The 23,320-nt window shown below is 35.7% G+C and overlaps 1 protein-coding gene across 2 annotated transcripts in view; it reads left to right on the forward strand.

Annotated features, from left to right (window-relative positions):
• Window positions 1–23,320, forward strand: part of LOC128983157 (cell growth regulator with RING finger domain protein 1-like) — a 138,030-nt gene that overhangs the window by 91,466 nt on the left and 23,244 nt on the right. For both annotated transcript variants that reach the window (XM_054402333.1, XM_054402334.1), the window contains exon 3: window positions 17,002–17,173. In XM_054402333.1, the coding sequence (XP_054258308.1) occupies window positions 17,002–17,173 (172 nt within the window). The remainder of the gene's footprint in view (window positions 1–17,001; window positions 17,174–23,320) is intronic.

A 23,320-nucleotide genomic window follows, 5' to 3' on the forward strand; every position in this document is an offset into this window, starting at 1 on the left:
CAAAATAAAGCAAAACATTCATATTTATACCGCATGCGTTGCGGGTCCAAAGTAACATTTTTATTCTATAGGGAGTAAAAATAAGTTGTTGCAAACAGTTGTAAATTAATCAGGCAAAGGTTTAGCCTAATGTTGCATTGTTGACAGTAGCTGGACATATCGATGGTATAATGTATTGTAAACACAATCTTAATAGAAGAAATTATTTACTCACTTTCTAAATAGCAACTTATTTACATTAGGTTATTAGAATATATATGGAATATTATATGGAATATGTTATTAGGGTTTAATTTGTCTGCTCCTTCAATAGTTTTAGCTCTTACAACTGTATTTGAAAATTCATTGAGACATCATCAAACAGCTTTAGCAAAATATTTGCATCCATCACTGCATTATTATAATTGCCATGTTCATGTGAGATATTCCCGTTTCTCCCTCGCCCCTCCCAACTACCTGGCCCGCCGTCGTGGCTTTCGTCCCAAGGATTAAAACTTATCAACCCCTCGCTAATTGCCGTGGCTTACGTCCCCCCAGCTTATAGAGATAAACATTCGTGGCTTTCGGCCTGCGCCCAATTGTAGCGCCGCTGAGGTCAATTATCCAGCCACGGGATGTTGTTGTGATTGTAGATACATTTACTACACCACATATACATACACTGACGATGTACAGACCAGTGATGCTGGGCTGTATGATGTTACTGCGGCGCATTGACAGAGATGTTGGTATTCAGTGGTAGGAATTGTAGCGCCGCTGAGGTCAATTATCCAGCCACGGGATGTTGTTGTGATTGTAGATACATTTACTACACCACATATACATACACTGACGATGTACAGACCAGTGATGCTGGGCTGTATGATGTTACTGCGGCGCATTGACAGAGATGTTGGTATTCAGTGGTAGGAATTGTAGCGCCGCTGAGGTCAATTATCCAGCCACGGGATGTTGTTGTGATTGTAGATACATTTACTACACCACATATACATACACTGACGATGTACAGACCAGTGATGCTGGGCTGTATGATGTTACTGCGGCGCATTGACAGAGATGTTGGTATTCAGTGGTAGGAATTGTAGCGCCGCTGAGGTCAATTATCCAGCCACGGGATGTTGTTGTGATTGTAGATACATTTACTACACCACATATACATACACTGACGATGTACAGACCAGTGATGCTGGGCTGTATGATGTTACTGCGGCGCATTGACAGAGATGTTGGTATTCAGTGGTAGGAATTGTAGCGCCGCTGAGGTCAATTATCCAGCCACGGGATGTTGTTGTGATTGTAGATACATTTACTACACCACATATACATACACTGACGATGTACAGACCAGTGATGCTGGGCTGTATGATGTTACTGCGGTGCATTGACAGAGATGTTGGTAAACAGTGGTAGGAATTGTAGCGCTGCTGAGGTCAATTATCCGGCCACGGTATGTTGTTGTGATTGTAGATACATTTACTACACCACATATACATACACTGACGATGTACTAATTGTATTGTCAGAGTCTACACAGTTGTAGCTCTCACACTCTCAGTTCTCTGCTCCACTCCCCTGCCAACAGACAGACACTTTCCCTGAAGCTGATGCTGTAAAGTAAGCAATGAACTGAGTGCAATACTTTCTATCGCATCGCATCTGTGCATCCTTTTTAGCGAATTTCCTATATAGGGAATAAACTATTACCGTAGTAATCCTACTATGGTAAGAGCTGGACCCGGGACCGATTTACTTTTTCGTTGTGAGGTCCCTAGAGTCCTAAAACACCATCCGTTAAATTCATATATATATATATATATATATATATATTGTATATATACATGTCCGTTAGCGCGATCTCGAAAAACATTTATGATAATGATGAAATTTGGTATAAAAGTGTAAACCTACATTTATTCGAATGAGTTCGTGAACGAGCAATTGGGTTTCCCCAATTTTGACCCCAAAAAACATAAAATTTACATAAAACATTAACACAAAACATTAACATAAAATTTCGCTATCCGTTCAAATTCATATATATATATATTTATATATGTGTGTGTGTGGGTGTGTGTGTGTGCGTGTGTGTGGATTTGTGCAGAGCAGCTACAGAGTACACCTAGTCCGACATTGATGAAATGTGATATGTGAAACTACCCCAAGGTATCTCAAATAGTTTTTTTTTCATTTTTGAAAATGTTTATTTTGTTAATAGCGAATTTCCCTTAAACCCCCATAAAGTAACGGAAATGTTGAATTTTCTTGAACATTGCCCAAAAGATTTTGATAAAAATTTAGTATGAGATCCTTTATATTCTGAACGAAATGTTACAACCATAAAATACGGTTCAAACGTTATTGTTAATTATGTTATTTTCCGATTTTTAAAAAACCCCATAAAATAACGGAAATCGGATTTTTTAAAGCCAGTTTTGATTAAAATTAGTATGTTATGGTCCTTACAATTCCAAACAAAATAGTGTAACCCCCAATTGCTGTTAAGTATATGGTTCAAAATTATTGCATCTTTTGTGGTTTTCCCTATAAAACATAAAGTTACTCTCACCGCTTACCCATGATTAAGGTTGTTGACAAGCTAATGGGAGAAAGTATGTGTCAGATTGCTAATACCGTTTATTTTTCTCTTGTGATAGACTACCTACAAAACTGCAACATATGTCCTTTAACTATATTAATGCAATAATATATTGACAAATTAAGGAAGGCGATTAATGACGCCTTCACGAATAATTTGTACATAGACAAATCAGCAAGTTCATCTGGGTATTCATTGTAGGCTATTAACATGTGTATTATATAATCAAGTCCGTGTACATCCAGGAACTCTGTAGCTGTGCATAGACAAAGACTACCAAGGTCTGCGGTTGGCCTTCACACTGCTGTCTATATCACTGAGGTGTCAAGTGTTTGTATTGCCAGTTGGTAAATTTGTCTAAGTACTTAGAAACTTAACAATACATTTTGATATTAGTTCAAGCAAAGAAGTCCAAATAAGGAAAAATAGAGGAACAAATCTATGTATTCCCAATTTTTTCGAAAATGTGTCAGGGAGGGTCCCCTAATGAATATATGATAGGTGAGAATAAAATCACCCTGCCGCTCTCTGGTGGTGGGAGGTGTAAATGCCCCAATTTGCGGTTTTTCGCTAATAACTTGAAAACGGCGTGTCGTAGCTTAAATTGTTCAGTGTAAAAGTTAAAGCTTATTAAATTTGCTACAACTTTGATCATGTACATTATTAGTGAAAGACGCATAGTTTCTGAGATATCCGCGCTAAAAAAAAAAAATAATGTTCGAAAAAAATTGTCATCTCACATTTTTTGTAAAATCTTATTTGTTTCTCCTTCTCTGTTATTTTCCAGAAATATTGACGGAAAGAAGGTTGTAGATAATTAAATTTACTTCAATAGTATATAAAAATATTTAAATAGATAAGATATAGGTATAAAGATACAGCGTTTTTAAGATTAAAAGAGAAAATCATGAATAACACAAATAGTTGCTAAGTTTTGATTTTTTATCATTGCACGATTTGTATGGTTTCTGATAATTGTTTAGGCCAAATATAATTATATTTAAGGTAAAAATTGGTAATAGCTATGTAAATAACAATTTGACAAAATAAAAAGGTTTTCTATTTATTACGGCGATCCAAGTTAAAACAATTAAAACATACAAAATAAATTCATATTTAATTATAGAACTAATGTTGACTGAGCCTACTGAATGTGGATCCAGGTGTGGATGCAGAAAAACGGCATCCACTGTTCCCAGGTATGGACCTGCGAGGGAGCTTGCCTGAACCATGCAACAACAATGTGAAGATGATGATGAAGAAGACAATGAAAAGAATAAGATCAATATTTATCATAATATGAATTTGTGATGTATTTCTCAGTGGCAAGAACTAGAATATTTAATTACCGAACTAATGTTACCTTAGCCTTTTTTTTTTGCAAGAACAAAGGCTCAGTCAACATTAGTTCTATAATTAAGTATGAATTTATTTTGTATGTTTTAATTGTTTTAACTTGGATTGTCGTAATAAAAAGATAACCTTTTTATTTTGTCAAATTCTTATTTACATAACTATTACCAATTTTTACCTTAAATATACTTATATTTGGCCTAAACAATTATCAGAAACCATACAAATCGTGCAATGGTCAAAAATCAAAACTTTGCGACTATTTGTGTAATTCATAATTTTAATTTTTAATCTTAAAAATACTGAAACTTTATACCTATATCTTATCTATTTACATATATGTATATACTAATGAAGTAAATTTAATTATCTACAACCTTCTTTCCGTCAATATTTCTGAAAAATAACAGAGAAGTAGAAACAAATAAAATTTTTCCAAAAAATGTGAGATGAAAATTCTTTTTGAACATTATTATTATTATTATTTTTTAGCGCGGATGTCTCAGAAACTATGCGTCTTTCACTAATAATGCATATGATCAAAGTTGTAGCAAATTTAATAAGCTTTAACTTTTACACTGAACAATTTAAGCGACGACACGCCGTTTTCAAGTTATTAGCGAAAAACCGCAAATTGGGGCATTTACACCTCCCACCACCAGAGAGCGGCAGGGTGATTTTATTCTCACCTATCATATATTCATTATGGGACCCTCCCCGACATATTTTTGAAAAAATTGGGAATACATAGATTTGTTCCTCTATTTTTCCTAATTTGCTTGGGCTATATAGGTCATACAAATCATTGTTCCTACAGTTACCTGACAAAGCAGGCGTGCTATGTACTGATTATAGCACGCGAAGTAGCTAATTGCCGCATTTACTTATTTGTTCGCACTCTTTTTACTTTGCCGTGATATTTTTTTGCCGCACTCCAGTATTCCAATCAAACAAACACAAAACCGTGTGCTTTTTATAAGGCACGTAATACGTGTGCGCTTGAAAGTTGGCAACACTTAAAGATACTACGACTACGATCAGCTGGTGAAGCTTTTCACAATCTTTGATTATTGACACTACGACTTAACCTGTGGTTTCGTGGTATCATTCTATTTTCGTTCAACGCGTGGATTTTTAATCTAAACGTGTTGTTAAGTGTTTGAAAGACTAATTGTTATTTATATGCTTTTAAGTAACTGTAGGAAAAATATAATGTGTAAAGCGAGGGCACTAGTTAAACAAATAACTATTTCTGATAAAAATTATAATTCCTATCCATTAATTTACAAGAGCGATTAAATACAGTACCGTTATAAGAGAAAATTTAACAAACTAATAATATGAATGGTTTAGCAGTAAAACAACGCTTACTGTCAGGTCTTACGCTCCGGCGAGTTTCGGCGTTCCGTCGGGGTAATGTAATGTTTACATACGATCAAATGGAACCGTTTTATGCCACGGCGTTTTCCGTTGGGTGTAATGCAGCGCTGCCAACCTACCCCGTGCTCTGTCATCCACGGCAAGGTATCTAAATCACCTAATCATTGTAAACAGATGCTCATTGTAATAGATCGAGGATACTGTAGAGTGTTTGTGTATAGTAAATTAACTTTTCTTCTTGTTACAATGACTTGATTAATTTTCTCTCATAATTATAATTTATTATACACAAACACTCTACAGATACAGCTAAAGAAGTGGTGTAATTGCAGTAAAACTAACATGGCGAGTATAATAATTTTACATTTTGGATTAAATCCTCGGAATTATACAATCTATTCGCAGCATACCATATAAGTTTGCGAAAGCTCCATCCAACCTACGACTTTGATTCACCGGGTGTACAGTTCGGCCAAAGTTTCTGTGCGCGCGACCAGATCTGGTTGAGTCTAGGCGAGGTTTGTAGCAAACTGTTAAATTAGCAAACTTATTGACTGTTTACAATTAACATATGTTTTTCTTCTCACTTTTAATTTTTGACAACAGCTGGAGTTTCATAACAATTTCTGTTTGCCATGTTAATCTTATGGAGAAATACGAAACTTTAAAGAGCCCCAGTGCCTCACTCTCTAATTATTTCCCCAAAAAGAAGGTTTCCTGCACAACTTCACGTTACGCATTAATTAGGAATCACGTCTTTATTTCGCAGTAAACATTCTCTAATGACCAAAGTGAATTTATTAAATTAGACTAAGTAACTATATTTAACTATTGTCAATAATTAAAAGAATACTAGGGGAAACCCGTCGAAATCGACGGTTACTTTTGAGGTTTTATGAAACTTCAGTTTACTGCAATGATAGAGTGAAAATCTAAGTTAAATTAAGGGAGGATAAGCATAATAATGAATACGAGATTGTGTAACTACCTTCAAAAACGTGGTTGGCTTTATGTTAAAGCCACTTTCACTATATGGGAAAAGGAGTTCATATAATTGGTCTGTCATCTTACGGAAAGAGTCTATATTACTAATAACTGGTTACATCTGCTTTAGGAAAATCATTCAGACCGTATTTGGTTTGCAAAAGTGAATCACCATCTTCTATATATATATAATCCAATGTATGTTTGTTCTTTATAGACTCCGAAACCGCTCGAAAGATTGTAATGAAACTTTCAGGCATTATTAAGCATTATTCAAGGATGGTTTGTGTGAAGTTTGGTGCAGATCCGTCAAAAGAGCTCCGCCCCAGTGGCTCTGGAGTTTCCCATGTTAACCTTATGAGTACTCATATTTAAATGGAATTAAAGAATCTTAACAGCTGGTTCAACTAAACAATTTGATTCTGTGATGTTCAATAGCATTAAAAAGTTAATAGGTTTACCAACAGGGTGCAGCATTATTATTTTTTTTAATTTATGACAACAGCCAATTTGCAACCAAAAGGTGAGGGAGCGTAGCGAACGAACTTCAACTTGTAGGCAAGTTAGCGTAGCGAACGAGCTAAACCTGAAGGCAATGAAGGCAAGTGAGCGCAGCGAACGAGCTCTTGAACTTCAACCAGGACGTGATTGAGCCATGCGAACGAGCTCATCTTGAAAAAGAACGAGCATTTGACATAAAACCAAATTAGGACAGGACGACGTCTGTCGGGCCAGCTAGTTGGTCATAAAATTCAGAATTTCATCAGCATATTAAAAGAGTTTTTTCGTATTTGATAAGGCTTCGGGTACGATACGAGCGGTGAGCGGCAAGCGGCGAGCGGTAACCTGAGCGGCAGGTAAGCGGCGGTGGTGGCTACGATACAAAATATATTGCCTGTTAGGCAGCCACAGTTACAGTATTTACTGCTTTACTGTTTTTCGATTAAAAGGTTATCACTATCAAATATACTACCACCATTGAATATACTGTATAACACTATGACCATATTCAATATTGTATACAACACTTTATTGGATATAAAACACTAAATAGTGTGATATATCAATGCTGATTCGTAATGATTGTCATTCGAAAGTCTTTGGGAAATTACAAGAAAACATATGATTTGGTAAAATAAAACACGTTCAGCTCGCATGTGACGTCTCTATGCACACACCTTCTTTTATACGCCTTGCCACAGACTTCTCTATTTTTCACCCCCACACTGTAAATAAAACATGTGATTGGAATTTCTTACATTTGTTTTGGTTGTCTGTTTATATTTCATTGTTATTTCGTCACCAGCATAGCATGGCAACCCATAAAGCCCATGTTAATTTTTTTTTAATTTCAAATTCATTTTTTGTGCTTATTTTTGAGCTTTTTTAAATTATAAAGGTATTCTGCACATCTACAGAAAAATATCTTTCTTACAGTATGCGTAGACTTTCCCTGCGATGCACACAAGTTGAGAAAAAAGGTTTTAAAGAAACCTGCTTGCCTATTAATATATAGAAGACTAGTGGTTGTCCAGTGGTCGAAAATTCGACCAAAACATGTAACGTACACATATTGAGTATTGGTACTGAGGTAGACTTCCTATCTATATAGACCAGTTGTCACAATTTTTATTTTATTAGAAATCATGTAGCTGTGTGACCAATTGACCGAAAGCGTGTCTTAAATTTTATTTTCTACCTTATTTTTTGTTGCTAACAAAGTTGATACCCAACAGTTGCTATATCTCATTCAAATAGTTTGACTTGGTAAAAACCATCGTGTATTCGACAGAAATTTAGTCATTTAGATTAGTGCAGTCTGTTGGTGGCTCATATCAACTATATGACTAATTTAATTTAAAAAATTGGTGACAACTTTATTTAACATGGGGATGGGATGTAAAGGTTCAGGCTTCTATATTTTCACCCCAAACTGTAAATAAAACATGTGATTGGAATTTCTTCCATTTTTTTTATTTTCTGTTTATATTTCGTTGTTATTTAGTCACCAGCATGGCAACCCATAAAGCCCATGTTAATTTTTTTAAATTTCAAATTCATTTTTTGTGCTTATATTTGAGCCTATTTAAATTTTTAAAGGGATTCTGCACTTCTACAGGAAAATATCTTTCTAAAGGTATGCCTAGATTTTCCCTGTGATCCACACGAGCTGAGAAAAGAGGTTTTAAAGAAACATGCTTGCCTATTAATATATAGATAGATAGATGAATTCAAAATAGAATTAATTTTGCAAATAGAAGCATGTATGCACTAAACAATAGGCCTATTTTAAAATCCAAATTACTGTCGCATAAAACAAAATTAAGAGTATACAAGACTATTATAAGACCAATCCTGCTTCATGGAGCAGAGACATGGATTATGGACAAACAAACAGGAAAGAAATTGATTACATTTGAAAACAGAGTTTGTAAAAATATTTGGACCTGTTAGAGAGGGAGAAGGATGGGGAATTAGGCACAACCATGAAATAAGGAGCATGTACCATTCCCCAGACATAGTAGGAGAAGCAAAGAGCAGAAGACTAAGGTCATGTATGGGGGAGGGAAGATGGCAGACTAATAAAAGAAGTTTGGAAACAAAACCCTGCAGGAGGAAGACCCCAGAATCAATGGAAGGACTGGTAGAGAAAGATTTGCAAAGATTGAGAGCAATGAAAGAAGATTCAGAGAACAGGGAGAGATGGAGGCAACTTGTTGGCGAGGCCAAAAACTACCTAAGGTATCCATGGCCATGGGAGTAAGAGTAAGTATAGGCAAGTTGAACAGTTTTTCGGTTTATTCTCTAGACTGTGGTGAAATAGTAGGCTTGTGGTGATAGTGTTATTAGAAGTTAAAGAAGTAGGCCGGTGGTGATAGTTATTACTATTTCAATAGAGTTCATTGAAACGGAGTCAGGGAACCAGAGTGTAATTTACAAAGGATATACAGGATGTTTTGAGATAATAAGAAAGGGGAAGTGACATGCTTGTGTCTGAAGGAGGGATCCATAAAGTGTAAGGGAAAACTTGTTACCAGAGAAAATGTTGAAGCTGGAGCTACAGATCACCAGTGTGTTCCAGACAAGCTGAGTTCATCCTGCTACATCATTCGTCCTGCTCCATTATGTATATTACCAGTCTTTTGTGATTCAGGCTAAATCATTCTGTTAAGGGTTTCTATGAAAGAGTTGAAAACCCCAACCACTCAAAATATGTTCGCAATCAGGAATCCTCCCCACTCCACGGACGACCCCCTCCACCTCGTAGACCCAAAAATGTTCGCAGTCAGGACTGTTTGCAATCAGGAGGACACCGGCAATGTCCCCCCCCCAAGAGTCTATTCTTATATCCCTTCCTACCTTTCTATAACTGAAATCCGATGTATAACACCTTTGAGCTGAATGTTATTGTAGCGTATTCCTAAGAAGGCTTTCTCACCAATTAAAGTTGATGATGTTTATGAAGGGATGATTAATTTAATTTGGGTAAAAAAATAATATTTTAGACTTTTTGTTTTAATTTTGGTACAGTTAAGTTACCACACATGAGCTTCTGGAAAGTCTGGTAGAGGATGTATGAGTATGGCCATGTGTTTCTTCTGATGAAAAGATTGCTTATTCAAATAACAGTTTTTAGAGTTCAAAGTTCCACACAACACAATTTAAATTCAAAATAAAGGGGTTAATTGGTTAGACAAGCACAAAAGTAAGAGTTAATTGAATTAAACAAAATAAGAGGAGAAAAGAATAGAATTGTCACACAAAAACAACAGGAAGAAGGTAAAGGTACAGATTTAACATTTATAATTTGTATTATTGAATTGTTGCGGCCATGTGGGGATTTTGTAATATGCTACCCCCCCCTCTCACTCTCTCTCTCTCCCTCTCTCTCTCTCTCTCTCTCTCTCTCTCTCTCTCTCTCTCTCTCTCTCTCTCACTCACTCACACACACGAATGATCAGCTGGCCTGTAAAATGAATACTGAACAGTTATTTTATTCACTCAGTTTACTCTACAATCCATGTATGTGATAAAGCGTGCAGGGTAGTGTAGTAGGCCTGTGAGGTCAATGGCCATTATTATGACTAGTGACTGTTGCTGTTTGCCATTCCTTACACAAGGTCTCCTGTTCTTCTGTCCCAAGACAAGGCCATTTCTGCCAGACTATTGTCCCGTTGTCCATTAGATATTCATATCCGTGTTCCCGACAAGTCAACATTCAATTGCACTCATCACTGTCTTGCTAACCAAAAAACTACACAATATAAAAGCTTTATCTGAGTAGGCAAATTTTCCTGTTCGTTTCCTGGTATGTACATGTTTTGTGGTGTGCATTTATTTAAGTTTGTTCATATGGATGACTAGCAGAGTACCCGTCCTTCGTAAAGGGTTGGCGTATAAGTATAAAATGCTTATTGCAGTTATAATCGTGCTTCGCATTTGCAATGGGATTGGGAAAGGACACGGTTCGAGAAAATTTAGTTATTTTAGTTTACGGAATGCTATACTATAACATATCTATCATAGCCATAATGTTCTACTACTACATCTAAACAATAAAAAAGTAAATTATCCAATATTCGCACAATATCAAAAATTATTTATACTGTAAATTAAAAACATAAACTTAACTGTAAACAATCCTACTTTCAGTTCTCATTATGTGTCACAGCTTTTTGTTGCTGCTTGGTTCAAATCAGCTGTTGTCATAATTGCAAAAAGTGCTGCACCCTGTTGGTAAACCTTAAACTATTTAAAGATATTGAATATCATAGAACCAACTTGTGTAGTTAAAACTTTTAAGGCTTTTTATTAGCGAATTTCCCATATAGGGAATAAGCTATTACCGTAGTACTCATGGTAAGCCCTCTGGACGCGGGACCGATTTTTTTTTTCATTTTGAGGTCCCTAGAGGCCAAAAACACCATCCGTTCAAATTCAGATATATATATATATATATATTTATATATATTTATGTGTCCGTTAGCGCGATAACTCGAGCAAAAATGATCCGATTTTGATTAAATTTGGTACAAACGTGTAAACCTACGTTTATTTAAACGAGTTTGCGATCCAGCATAATCGGACCATGGAAACAGGGGTTTATGGGGGGTTTTATGGGGTAAAAATGTGTTTTTCCCATTTTATACCCTAAAAACAAAAAATTTTGCAATTTCTATCTAAACCGTTTTGTAGAGCTTAAAAAGAGAAATAATTTAGTATATTGAAGCGCTGTTGTATGCCTAACGGTCACGGAGAAAATTAAAAAATAGTTTAATTTAAAATTCCCATGTTATTCTTATGGAGAAAATAAAAATTGTTGTAGTTTACTTGTTTATGGATATATATTGATAAAATTTGGCAAATTTATTTATTTCATCCCATACTATTCACGTATGGTCAAAAAACACTTTTTACCTTCCCCGTAGCAGCAAACCTAAGCACTTGTTAAATCTAATGTTATTTAAATAGGGAATAAATATGTCTTATTTATGGAAATATTTGAGTAAAAATGTAATCAGACAAGTTGAAATTCGCTTAGTCTGCAGGTTTGCTAGGCGGGGGTATTTAACTAATCTGTTGAAATGGTGATTTCTTTGGCTAGTTATTAATACTAGATAATATGTTGCTGTAAATAGAGCAAAACTGCAACTTGTAATAAAAGAACGAAAACGAAAGGTATTAATATATCGTTAATGTCACCATATGTTTCCTGAATTAATTTCTTTATGTTTATGCATGACAACTACATGAATAAGTTTACACAGTTTTCTACAATAGTCTGCGATGAATCAGGAAGAACTTGCAGCATTTGTCGAAACTGGCCGCGAGGTGCTCTCAGCTAAATGAGCTTCAGAGCCTCCGAAGTCGGAGCTGACCATGGCAAAGGTGGAATTTAATTGGCGAATTTTATCCAAATAATTTTCAGGATCTAGGTCTCACAGCCCTGTTTTTAGATTGTGAGTTCCAATAAATTCCTGAAAGTATGGTGAATTCCACAAATGAGGTAAATGAACTTTTCCTCTATGACAACAAAGAGTAAAAATTTAATTGTCTTGGCCAGTATTTTCTTGCTTACAATGTAAGGCACTACAATGTTAACATTCAACTTTCTTATGTAGCACCACGGCGGTCTAGTACTGCCCCTCTGTGTACTTCAAATGTTCCATTGGGAGGGTGTTGCAAGCGGCCACGCGTTCGGGTTTCTTCCGACTACTCGGAGTTCTTCGTATTTTTAATTTTAAATTTAAATTAAACACGAAATAGCCAACCAAACAACAGAAAACAACACTACAAAGAAATAATGATACACAATGTAAGTTAAATTACATGATAAAATGGTAAGGTAATGGGTAAATACATTGCGAATAAGCACTTTTAAACATTCACTTCATCATACCGAACTGTAACCAAAACTATGTGATAATTCAGCAAAACATGATTTAAGGTAAATCAATTTAGCTATTACAAACAATTTGTTGTCAAGTCTTGCTAGGAAATACTTTACAGTATTAATGAATCAGACTTAATAAACATATGTTAAAATGCAAATATAATAATTCCGGCTTTACTCTGGAAGTTATAAGTCCTGCACTCTGAGATTAACCTTAAGAACTATTTCAAACCATGTCCATATGTTTAGTCATAAACAGTGTAAATTAAGTTTGATTTAATGATGACAGATAGCGCCACTGTTCAGAGAATTTAGCACCTTACCTTTGACTAAAAATACACTTTACTGTACTTTAGGTGATGCCCTTTCTTAACATTCTGAGACGTATTTGTACATCTACGTAAGAATACCTTTATTTTGAGACATTAAACGTTAAAATCCGTCCAGTCGTTATCGGGTTATGACTGTGAAAAGAAAACTGCTTGCGTATTAATATATAGATTAAGAGTGTATATTAATCTAAAACTGTCTGTTTTTATACGTAAGCCAACAAATAAGTTTTTATTCAAGCGGTCATATATTGGAACAGATTTCTGGGCTGAACCAATGAATGACCGTCGGGTTATTTGTTTGGACTCTAATTTACAATTATTTACTATCAAAATGCTTAGACATTATTAAGAAATATAATTATCAATATCAGATTAAAATTATAATTCATTTTCTTAGTCCTAACCAGTGAATGACCGGACTCTATCGAAGTCATCTACTTATTTTTACTAGTAAACATTTGTCATTGAAATTGTTATTGATTGGTGTTTTATTCAGTCTAAAGTTATGATATATCCCGATCGAATATCCTCTTTGGCACGTTAAGAGTCTTCCTTAGTGGAAGCCATGTTGGATTTCTTCCCCATAAGAACAATGTTAAACATTACATCATTTGTGGACACGTAACGGCCTTATTTGTTAAGATATAGCTTTGAAATTTATAATTTGTATTTTTAACATAATAGACTCGTGACTGAGGTTTTTGAATTTCGAAAATCCATTTTCATTTCCTTTCAATAATTAGCTTAATTTTAAGCTAATTAATAATCAATTATTCATTATAAAAATTAAAAATTGTGAAATAAAAAACGTCAATCTCTAGAGGACCGCAATTCCTCAAATTTAACTCCTTATCCATAATTATATGACAATTTGCTGATGAGATATTTGGACCCAAAGTTAACATTGTTCTTATGGGGAAGAAATCCAACATGGCTTCCACTACGGAAGACTCTTAAGACGTTTTTCCATCAGCTAACTAGGCATACCTACATTACATGATTAGGTTTGTAATGTATTAATACATTTAATACATTAGTTTTAATACATCATTTTAAAGGTTATTAACTGCAAAAGTTTTCAGTAATATTTGCCACTCTCTACAGTCCAGTGTAGTATAGAAAAACTTTGGCAAATGTTATTAGTTTTTGTTTTTTTTTTATCAAAAAATTCAAACTTCCATTGCAAAATAAGTGCTTATACAGATGTTTCATCCCAATGACTCTTTACTACAGTAATAATATTGGAAATTTAACGAGGATTCTGAAAATGAAATCAATAAATTTGACATCAATAAATTTGAAATAAAACAATGTTTAGTGCACTTATGGCCATTTTCAGGTATATCTATACTGGATATATAATCAATGGGCAATATACTTAATAGTGGTGTAAGGCGTTCTTTCGTGGTCAGAAGAGAATATGACAGCATTCTAGACCAAGAGAATATTACATTATTGTAGATCAAGAGAACATGGTAGCATTGTAGAATAGACAAATAAAATTAAATATAGACTGACAGCAGTGCTGCGGTTAGCATAAGTTCTGGCGTTCACCGCTAGGAGTGCCGTGTAGTTACGACGGACACGCTAAGTAAATACACGGCACTCCTAGCTGTGGACGCCAGAACTTATGCTAACCACAGCACTGATGTCTGGTAATATTTAATTCAATTTGTCCATGATTGTAGATCAAGAGAATTTGACACAATTGTAGATTAAGAGATTATGTCACCATTGTAGACCAAGAGAATATGACAGCATTGTAGATTAAGAGAATATGACAGCATTGTAGATCAAGAGAATATGACAGCATTGTAGATCAAGAGAATATGACAGCATTGTAGATCGTTGGTTAGAGTTCCATCTTTGTCAGGGGTCAGAGGTGGTGTGTAACTCATACTTAGTGAGAGAGGTTCATAAACAATTTGGTTTTTAATTTGATTTGATTTATTGAATATAAAGTAGGTCTAAGTTAAACTTTGTAAAAGTAAGAATTGTTTTAATAGTAAAAAAAAATTGTATTGATACTATACAACAATTTGCTCCATAAATATAGGTGATTGAGTCATTTCAATGTTCTATTCTTAAGCCCCCCATACACGGACGAGCATGCTCGTGACGGTGTTGGCGACCTACATGCTCGCCCGTGTGTGGGATCCGTCGCGGCGAGCATGTTGGGCTCGGCGCTCGGCTCGTCGGACGTGGCGAGCCCGACACACGAACATGCTCGCCCGTCTGTGGGGACGATCAATATGTTCGAGAGCATGTTCGCCGCTGCAACTCACCCAGTGGGTAGAGATAGGCTAAATGATTCCATCGATGTAGCCGCTACCATGATTCCAGTTACACTTGTGGACTCATTACAAAGTAACCGTTCCGATTCCAAACGATTACTTCGTTACCGCCATTACAAAGTAGCCGCACTAGACAGATTGCACTTGTAATCATCATGGTGTTGATACTCTGATGTATTCCAGTTACAGTAATAGATTTAGAATCAATGTTTACAGGAGCTAAATAAATATTTATTTGTGTTTGTAACGCAATAAATACAAATTTAAATGAGTTTCCAAAATAGAGGGTTCATCAATTAAAATTTGTATATTATTACACAAATGTGTACTTAATCAATTCTGTCGTAATTTGTCACAATTAAATAATTCTAAGAAAGGCTAGAATAAGCAAAACTACGAGATATATTTTGCACAACGATGGAATTTTAATAGTTCTCTTAGAAGGGACATATGGCTGAACCATTTTCTATTTTTGAGCCAATTTTTACACCATATTTTTCGTGGCTTACTGTTGCTTTCCTCTTCCAAACAAACTGCACCACCGCGAATAGCCACAACAGCATTGGTATCCATTTAAATTTAATCCAAATAAAGTAATTAAATATTAAATAAATAAATACACACAACTTGACTTGGCTTACTGTTGCTTTCCTCTTCCAAACAAACTGCACCACCGTGAATAGCCACAACAGCATTGGCATCCATTTAAATTTAATCCAAATAAAGTAATTAAATATTAAATAAATAAATACACACAACTTGACTTTCACAGCCATCGTAACACATGGTCACAGCGCACAAGAGAAGCAAGAATAGGCCTAAGAACCGCTACCGAGCGACAAGCAAGTTCGCGAACATGCTCGTCCGTCTGTTGGAAACGCCAAGCATGTTCGCGAGCATGCTCGCCCGTGTATGTGGGGCATTAGGTGGATTTAAGATTGCAAATTGCAATGTTCTGTTCATAGAATGTATATTTCAGTTGGTAGAATGGATGGTCAAGCAAGGCTGGTTAGCTGGAAAGTATCCAGTGCCATTGCAGGGGTATTTCCTCTGAGGCGCAATAAACACTTTATCAATGCCCTCAGCCACAGCGTGACATTGTTCATTTCAAGTTGCCTAGTTTATCCCCATCCTAATGAGGATGAGACAAGATACTATTTGATAAAGAGAAACAATAAAAGACATACTAAATATGGCCCATACAATGTAATGAAGGGACTGGACTAAATCAAGTAAACTTATATGAAGAAAATCAGTGGTATTTCAGAGTTGTTTGGAACCCTTGTACTGTATTTAATCAAACATCTTCAGAAAAGAGGTGAATATGTATTCTGTATTCCAAAAACATTAAGTTACTGAGGTATTGTAAACTGAGCAACAAAAGGGTTTCATTTACTGTGGCATACCAATCCTTCCCCCCTCCCCCCCATACATATGATTGTATTCCTGTCCCGGGAGTTATGCTCATTTTTTGTTATTAGTTGTGGTTTTGTAGTATTTTTATTTTGATAAAATATGTTGTGGGTTACCATCATTTCAGTTTTTATGGCGTTTGTCTTTTTTTACAAATTGTTGTCAAATGACTGTACAGCAAACCCTAATTCCATATTAATGACGTTTACTGTAGTGTTTTTCTACCTCATTTGATTGTTTTGTTGTTGTTTACAGATTTGCAGTACTCAGTGTCCAGCCAGGTGCCGTACACTCTGCAGGCATTCTGGGGAGTCAGCATCAGGGAGTTGCATCTGTTCCTGTGGCGTCCGTGGAGTGCTATCGAGGCAGCGGCACGTCAAGACTGTCTGCTCAAGGGGCACTACCAGCGGCTCGGCACTTGCATTTGGTATCAATAATAGTCAGTCATTATTACCGTTACATTCGTATTGTTGTCCATGCTACAAAATTATTAACATATCAGTTGGAAACAAAGTATTAGAAAAGAAATGGTAAAAAAAAATCATTCAGAAAAATAAATAATTCTTTATTGTCACATCAACGCTTTGAATCATAGCACAGCTAAAAAACAGATGACATTGTCAAGATTATTACTAACTCAACCTAATGTACAACAATATGTCTTATGCATTAAAAAACATGTTTTTAAACAAGTTGGCAAAATTGGTTAAACGATAAAAGAAAAAATAAGTTTCTATCTCATACAAAATAAAAGTCTTATTGATTGGTTAGTTTCATTGAGGCAATCATTAATACTGTAGTATGTTTTACTTATCAGAAAATCAGCAAGGCTGCTTTTAAAAGATGTATTATTAATTACAGTTTTTAGATTTGAGGGTAGTTTATTAAAAAGTGTTTTTCCGTGTATTTAGGTGTTTTTTCTACAAGCTTCAGTCGGTGTCTCGGATATTGGAAATTATTTTTAAATGAGTGTTAAAGATGTAGTCAAAGTTTTCGCTAATGTAGTCATCAAAATTTGAATGCACCGCTAACACTGTTTTGTAAAAAATCAAATTTGGAATAGTCATAATATTCAATCCTTTAAAAACTGTTTTGCATGAAGATTTCCATGGTAAAAGGTCATAATTATTTTAAACTTTTTTTTTATTTTAAAAACTTTTTCAATTTCAGAGGTGAACCCCCAAAATTCAATTCCATACTGTACTATTGAATAAAAGTAAGCATAATAGAGCACTATTATAAATACCTATGAGTTGAGAATATTGAAGAACAAATAAGAAATTAATGAAATTGTGTTGGTAAAACAAGCTGAGGGGTCTCAAGCTCACCATGTAGAGGAGGTATATTGAGAGAGTAGGTTGCTACTGTCTCACCATGTATGTAAGGAGGTATATTGTGTAGTGTGAGAGAGAGTGGGTTGCTACTGTCTCACCATGTATAAGGAGGAGAGGTAGTGAGAGAGAGAGTGGGTTGCTACTGTCTCACCATGTATAAGGAGGAGAGGTATATTGTGTAGTGTGAGAGAGAGTAGGTTGCTACTATCTCACCATGTATAAAGAGGATAGGGACATTGTATTGTGTAGTGTGAGAGAGAGTGGGTTGCTACTGTCTCATCATGTATAAGGAGGAGAGGGATATTGTATTGTGTAGTGTGAGAGAGAGTGGGTTGCTACTGTCTCATCATGTATAAGGAGGAGAGGGACATTGTATTGTGTAGTGTGAGAGAGAGTGGGTTGCTACTGTCTCATCATGTATAAGGAGGAGAGGGATATTGTATTGTGTAGTGTGAGAGAGAGTGGGTTGCTACTGTCTCATCATGTATAAGGAGGAGAGGGACATTGTATTGTGTAGTGTGAGAGAGAGTGGGTTGCTACTGTCTCATCATGTATAAGGAGGAGAGGGACATTGTATTGTGTAGTGTGAGAGAGAGTGGGTTGCTACTGTCTCATCATGTATAAGGAGGAGAGGGATATTGTATTGTGTAGTGTGAGAGAGAGTGGGTTGCTACTGTCTCATCATGTATAAGGAGGAGAGGGATATTGTATTGTGTAGTGTGAGAGAGAGTGGGTTGCTACTGTCTCATCATGTATAAGGAGGAGAGGGACATTGTATTGTGTAGTGTGAGAGAGAGTAGGTTGCTACTGTCTCACCATGTATAGGGAGGATAGGTATATTGTGTAGTGTGAGAGTGAGTGGGTTGCTACTATCTCACCATGTATAAGGAGGAGAGGGACACTGTATTGTGTAGTGTGAGAGAGAGTGGGTTGCTACTGTCTCACCATGTATAGGGAGGAGAGGTATATTGTGTAGTGTGAGAGAGAGTGGGTTGCTACTGTCTCGCCATGTATAGGGAGGAGAGATATATTGTGTAGTGTGAGAGAGAGTGGGTTGCTACTGTCTCATCATGTATAAGGAGGAGAGGGACATTGTATTGTGTAGTGTGAGAGAGAGTAGGTTGCTACTGTCTCACCATGTATAGGGAGGAGAGATATATTGTGTAGTGTGAGAGAGAGTGGGTTGCTACTGTCTCATCATGTATAAGGAGGAGAGGGACATTGTATTGTGTAGTGTGAGAGAGAGTGGGTTGCTACTGTCTCGCCATGTATAGGGAGGAGAGATATATTGTGTAGTGTGAGAGAGAGTGGGTTGCTACTGTCTCATCATGTATAAGGAAGAGAGGTATATTCTGTAGTGTAAGATAGAGTAGGTTGCTACTGTCTCACTATGTATAAGGAGGAGAGGTATATTGTGTAGTGTGAGAGAGAGTAGGTTGCTACTGTCTCACCATGTATAATGAGGAGAGGTATATTCTGTAGTGTAAGAGAGAGTAGGTTGCTACTGTCTCACTATGTATAAGGAGGAGAGGTATATTGTGTAGTGTGAGAGAGAGTAGGTTGCTACTATCTCACCATGTATGTAAGGAGGGGAGGTATATTGTGTAGTGTGAGAGAGAGTGGGTTGCTACTGTCTCACCATGTATAAGGAGGAGGAGAGGTATATGGTGTAGTGTGAGAGAGAGAGTAGGTTGCTACTATCTCACCATGTATAAGGAGGAGAGGTATACTGTGTAGTGTGAGAGAAAGTGGGTTGCTACTGTCTCATCATGTATAAGGAGGAGAGGTATTTTTTGTAGTGTGAGAGAGACTTTTATTTTAGTATCAAACTGAGTATTTAAAAAATACTGTAAACTAGGGTTGCTTTCAGAGAGGTGAAAGCCAGTTGAGCGGAACAAACGTGGTTTTATATTTGTATAAGTAACTAAATGTAAAAAAGTCAATAGATTTATTTACTAATGGTTTTATTGATTAAAATTATAATAATTCAAATTTACCTCTTCCAGGAGTGCATTATTGTAGTTTTGACCAGGAAAATATTACAGTAGTTGGAATCTGATATTAACATCCAAAAAGGGCATCAAAGTATAAAAAAGAGAAAGGAAATTTAACATTCAAATTCAACTGTAGTCTACAACAAAAACATTGGACTTCATTTTTCACCCTTACAATTGGTTAAAGTATCTATAAGTATAAAAGAGGATGTTTGTATATATATATATATATATATTTGTTTGGCAGTGATAAACTCATACACCGCTTAACCGATTGCCACGAAACTTGGTACATACGTGTAGAATTTCATGGTATAGGTTTATACACCATCAATTTCGTGATCCGTCCAATCGGCTCCGCCCCAGTGGCTCTGGAGTTTCCCATGTTAACCTTATGAGAAATGGAATTAATGAATCTTAACAGCTGTTTCAATTAAACAAGTTGGTTCTGTTCTATGATGTTCAATAGCATTTAAGTTACAAGGATTACCAACAGGGTGCAGCACTATTATTTCTTTTACATTCATGACAACAGCTAATTTGCAACCAAAAGGTGAGTGAGCGTAGCGAACGACCTTCAACCTGGAGGCGAGTTAGCGTAGCGAACGAGCTAACCTGAAAGCAAGTGAGCGTAGTGAACGAGCTAACCTGAAGGCAAGTGAGCGCAGCGAACGAGCTCCAACCTAAAGATGAGTGAGCGTAGCGAACGAGCTCCAACCTAAAGGTGAGTGAGCGTAGCGAACGAACTTCAACCAGGACGTGATTGAGCCATGCGAACGAGATCATCTTGAAAATTAAGAAGTTAAACGGGGCAAAGCCCGCAGATTACAGCTAGTTTAAGTATAAAAAAACAGTGACTATTAAAAAACGAGTATTGTATAACAACAGGAGAGGAAATTTGACATTTAAATTCAACTGTGCAACATAAACATTGGTCTTCATTTCAACCCTTGCAATCGGTTAAACTCAGCTTTCTTTGCTGGAAATAATTTATGATTGTTAATACCAAGTATTCTTGATGGAGGATATGATTGTAATGTAACTGGATAATGTAGGTCTTCTGCCATTATTAGGACGATTTAGCGACGGCATTTTAATACTGGCCTTAGTAATACCATTGGCCATTGGATACAGAAGATTTTGATGAAAAAGCTGGCTACAAATTTAACATGGGGATGGAATGTCTAGTTGTATTGATACTCAAAGAAAAAACATAGGCTTACGAAAAATGTAGGGCTATTTTTAATGTAAGACTCAAATGTAAAACACCTTTAAAAAACTAAAATGAACTGAATTATCAGTCATGTATTTCAATGTGTAAAAACTGCAAAAAGACTTACTTATTGAACAATAAAATAAGATGGCTGAAATGTAGGCCTAAACATAAGTAATAAGTAAACATCGCATTCAGCTGATTTAAGTGAAAACAGAATAATAATAAGTAGGGAAGACATGGCTTAAATATACAATGTAGATAATATAATTAGAAATTAGTAGCCTACTTCTGGACAGGCCTAGACAGTTAAATCCATACCGTGGTTAAAAGTGTACTTCTATAAGCCCAGGTTTACTTATTACGGTTGTAACTGGACGTATGTATAGTCCGTGGCTTGGCAATCAAATAACAGTATTTATATAGGATAGGCTACTGTTATCAACATTTGAAATTACTGAATTATTACCAAATTACTGTTTCACAAAATGCAGATTCCATTTTCAGCCGAGCCATTAAAATGATGAGGATTTGCCGAACAATTATTAATATTACAGAATAGTATTTAATGACATACAACTTTTCACATTTCATAAATTATATGTTAGTTTTGCTATGGTCAAAAGGTCCAAATCCAAATGTTCTTTTCATTTAGTTTTTATGTAGTAATTTGCTAGAATCATTGACTTTATATAAAGTCAATGCTAGAATACTGTAGATGGTTTGTTAAGACCATATGCAAGCATTTTTGAAATCGTTTCCCCGTTTAACCAACCATTCCAAAAGATAAAAATTATATGGTGCAACACAAATAAACAACCCGATCACCTACTTATAACCTACACTTTACCTTCCTAATCTAACCTTACTTCAGAACACTTAATGTAGTCACGAATACTCATAAACCCCGACCTACCTTCCCCACATGCCTAAATTAGATCAGTGTTCAATCTGCGGTTTATTTAAGTGTACTAATAACTTACTGCACCGTCGATGTTAATTCAACATAATATAACATGATATAACCTGTCAGGTATTCGGTATTATCGGATTAAATATCGATTTCGATGCGGTTCGATATATCGAATATTAAATCCTGATTTCTAACATTGGCTGTTTCTAATCAGCTGGCAACACATATAGGTTCCCAAGAAAGTAGTCACCGGTCCGTATCCCTCCGCTCCTTGTTTATGCTCCGCGCATTGAGAAAGTAGTTCCGTATATTTTCTCGATTTGCAGTGAATTCCGCGCCTTAAAAAAATGTTTTAACGGTATTTTCTTGTTTATTAAGATCGTAGGAATGGTTTAAAAACATTTAAAAGAAAAGTCTAGAAAGTTCAGAAATACCTTATGATTCTCTTGTTTACATTTTTCTTGTAAACAAAAAACCTGTCATGGCTACTTTAGTCCCATAAGCCTAATGTTAAAAATTGGAAATTTTAAATTTGTTTTAAATTGCATTAGCATTATCTAATTGAAATTTGTTTGTTTAAAAACCATCTCACTATTAGTCTAAGTAATTTTGTTAAGTTTGGCTGAAATATGTTCAGCCGTTATTGAGTGATGTTTCTCTATTTGTTGCATTGAAGTTGATCCCAAAGAGCTTCGCTCAATAATTGATTTATCATCGATTGGAGGTAATATGTACAAAGAATGTGCTTATCAACAAAAACTAATTAAGGGACATTGTGTTTTGGAAGAATGGGATATGTTGAGAAACCTTAGTATCCCAGTAGATTTTAGGGTCTTCCTTACTGTCACACCCATGTTCAGTAATATTTGGAAGAATTTTTTTTCGTTTCTTGTCAGTCACAGGTACGGTACCCAATTTTTCCATCTCGAATCAGGTGTTGGACTCTGTAGACTCTCTTTTCAGCTATCCTACAATACCATTCGTTTCTCTAGTAAAACAAAAACTAACCTGAAAGCCTGAGTAAAAAATAGGTTGATGTAGCTAATTAGGCAGTTATTTTTACTGAAGTCTAAAGCTTCGCTGTATCATCGCGATGTTGGCCCCTGGTGCAGCGGAGTGG

This window comes from Macrosteles quadrilineatus, unplaced genomic scaffold, assembly GCF_028750875.1.
Source record: "Macrosteles quadrilineatus isolate MER2022 unplaced genomic scaffold, UCM_ALF_1.0 Scaffold_1__1_contigs__length_201487025, whole genome shotgun sequence".
NCBI classification, from domain to species: Eukaryota; Metazoa; Arthropoda; class Insecta; order Hemiptera; family Cicadellidae; genus Macrosteles; species Macrosteles quadrilineatus.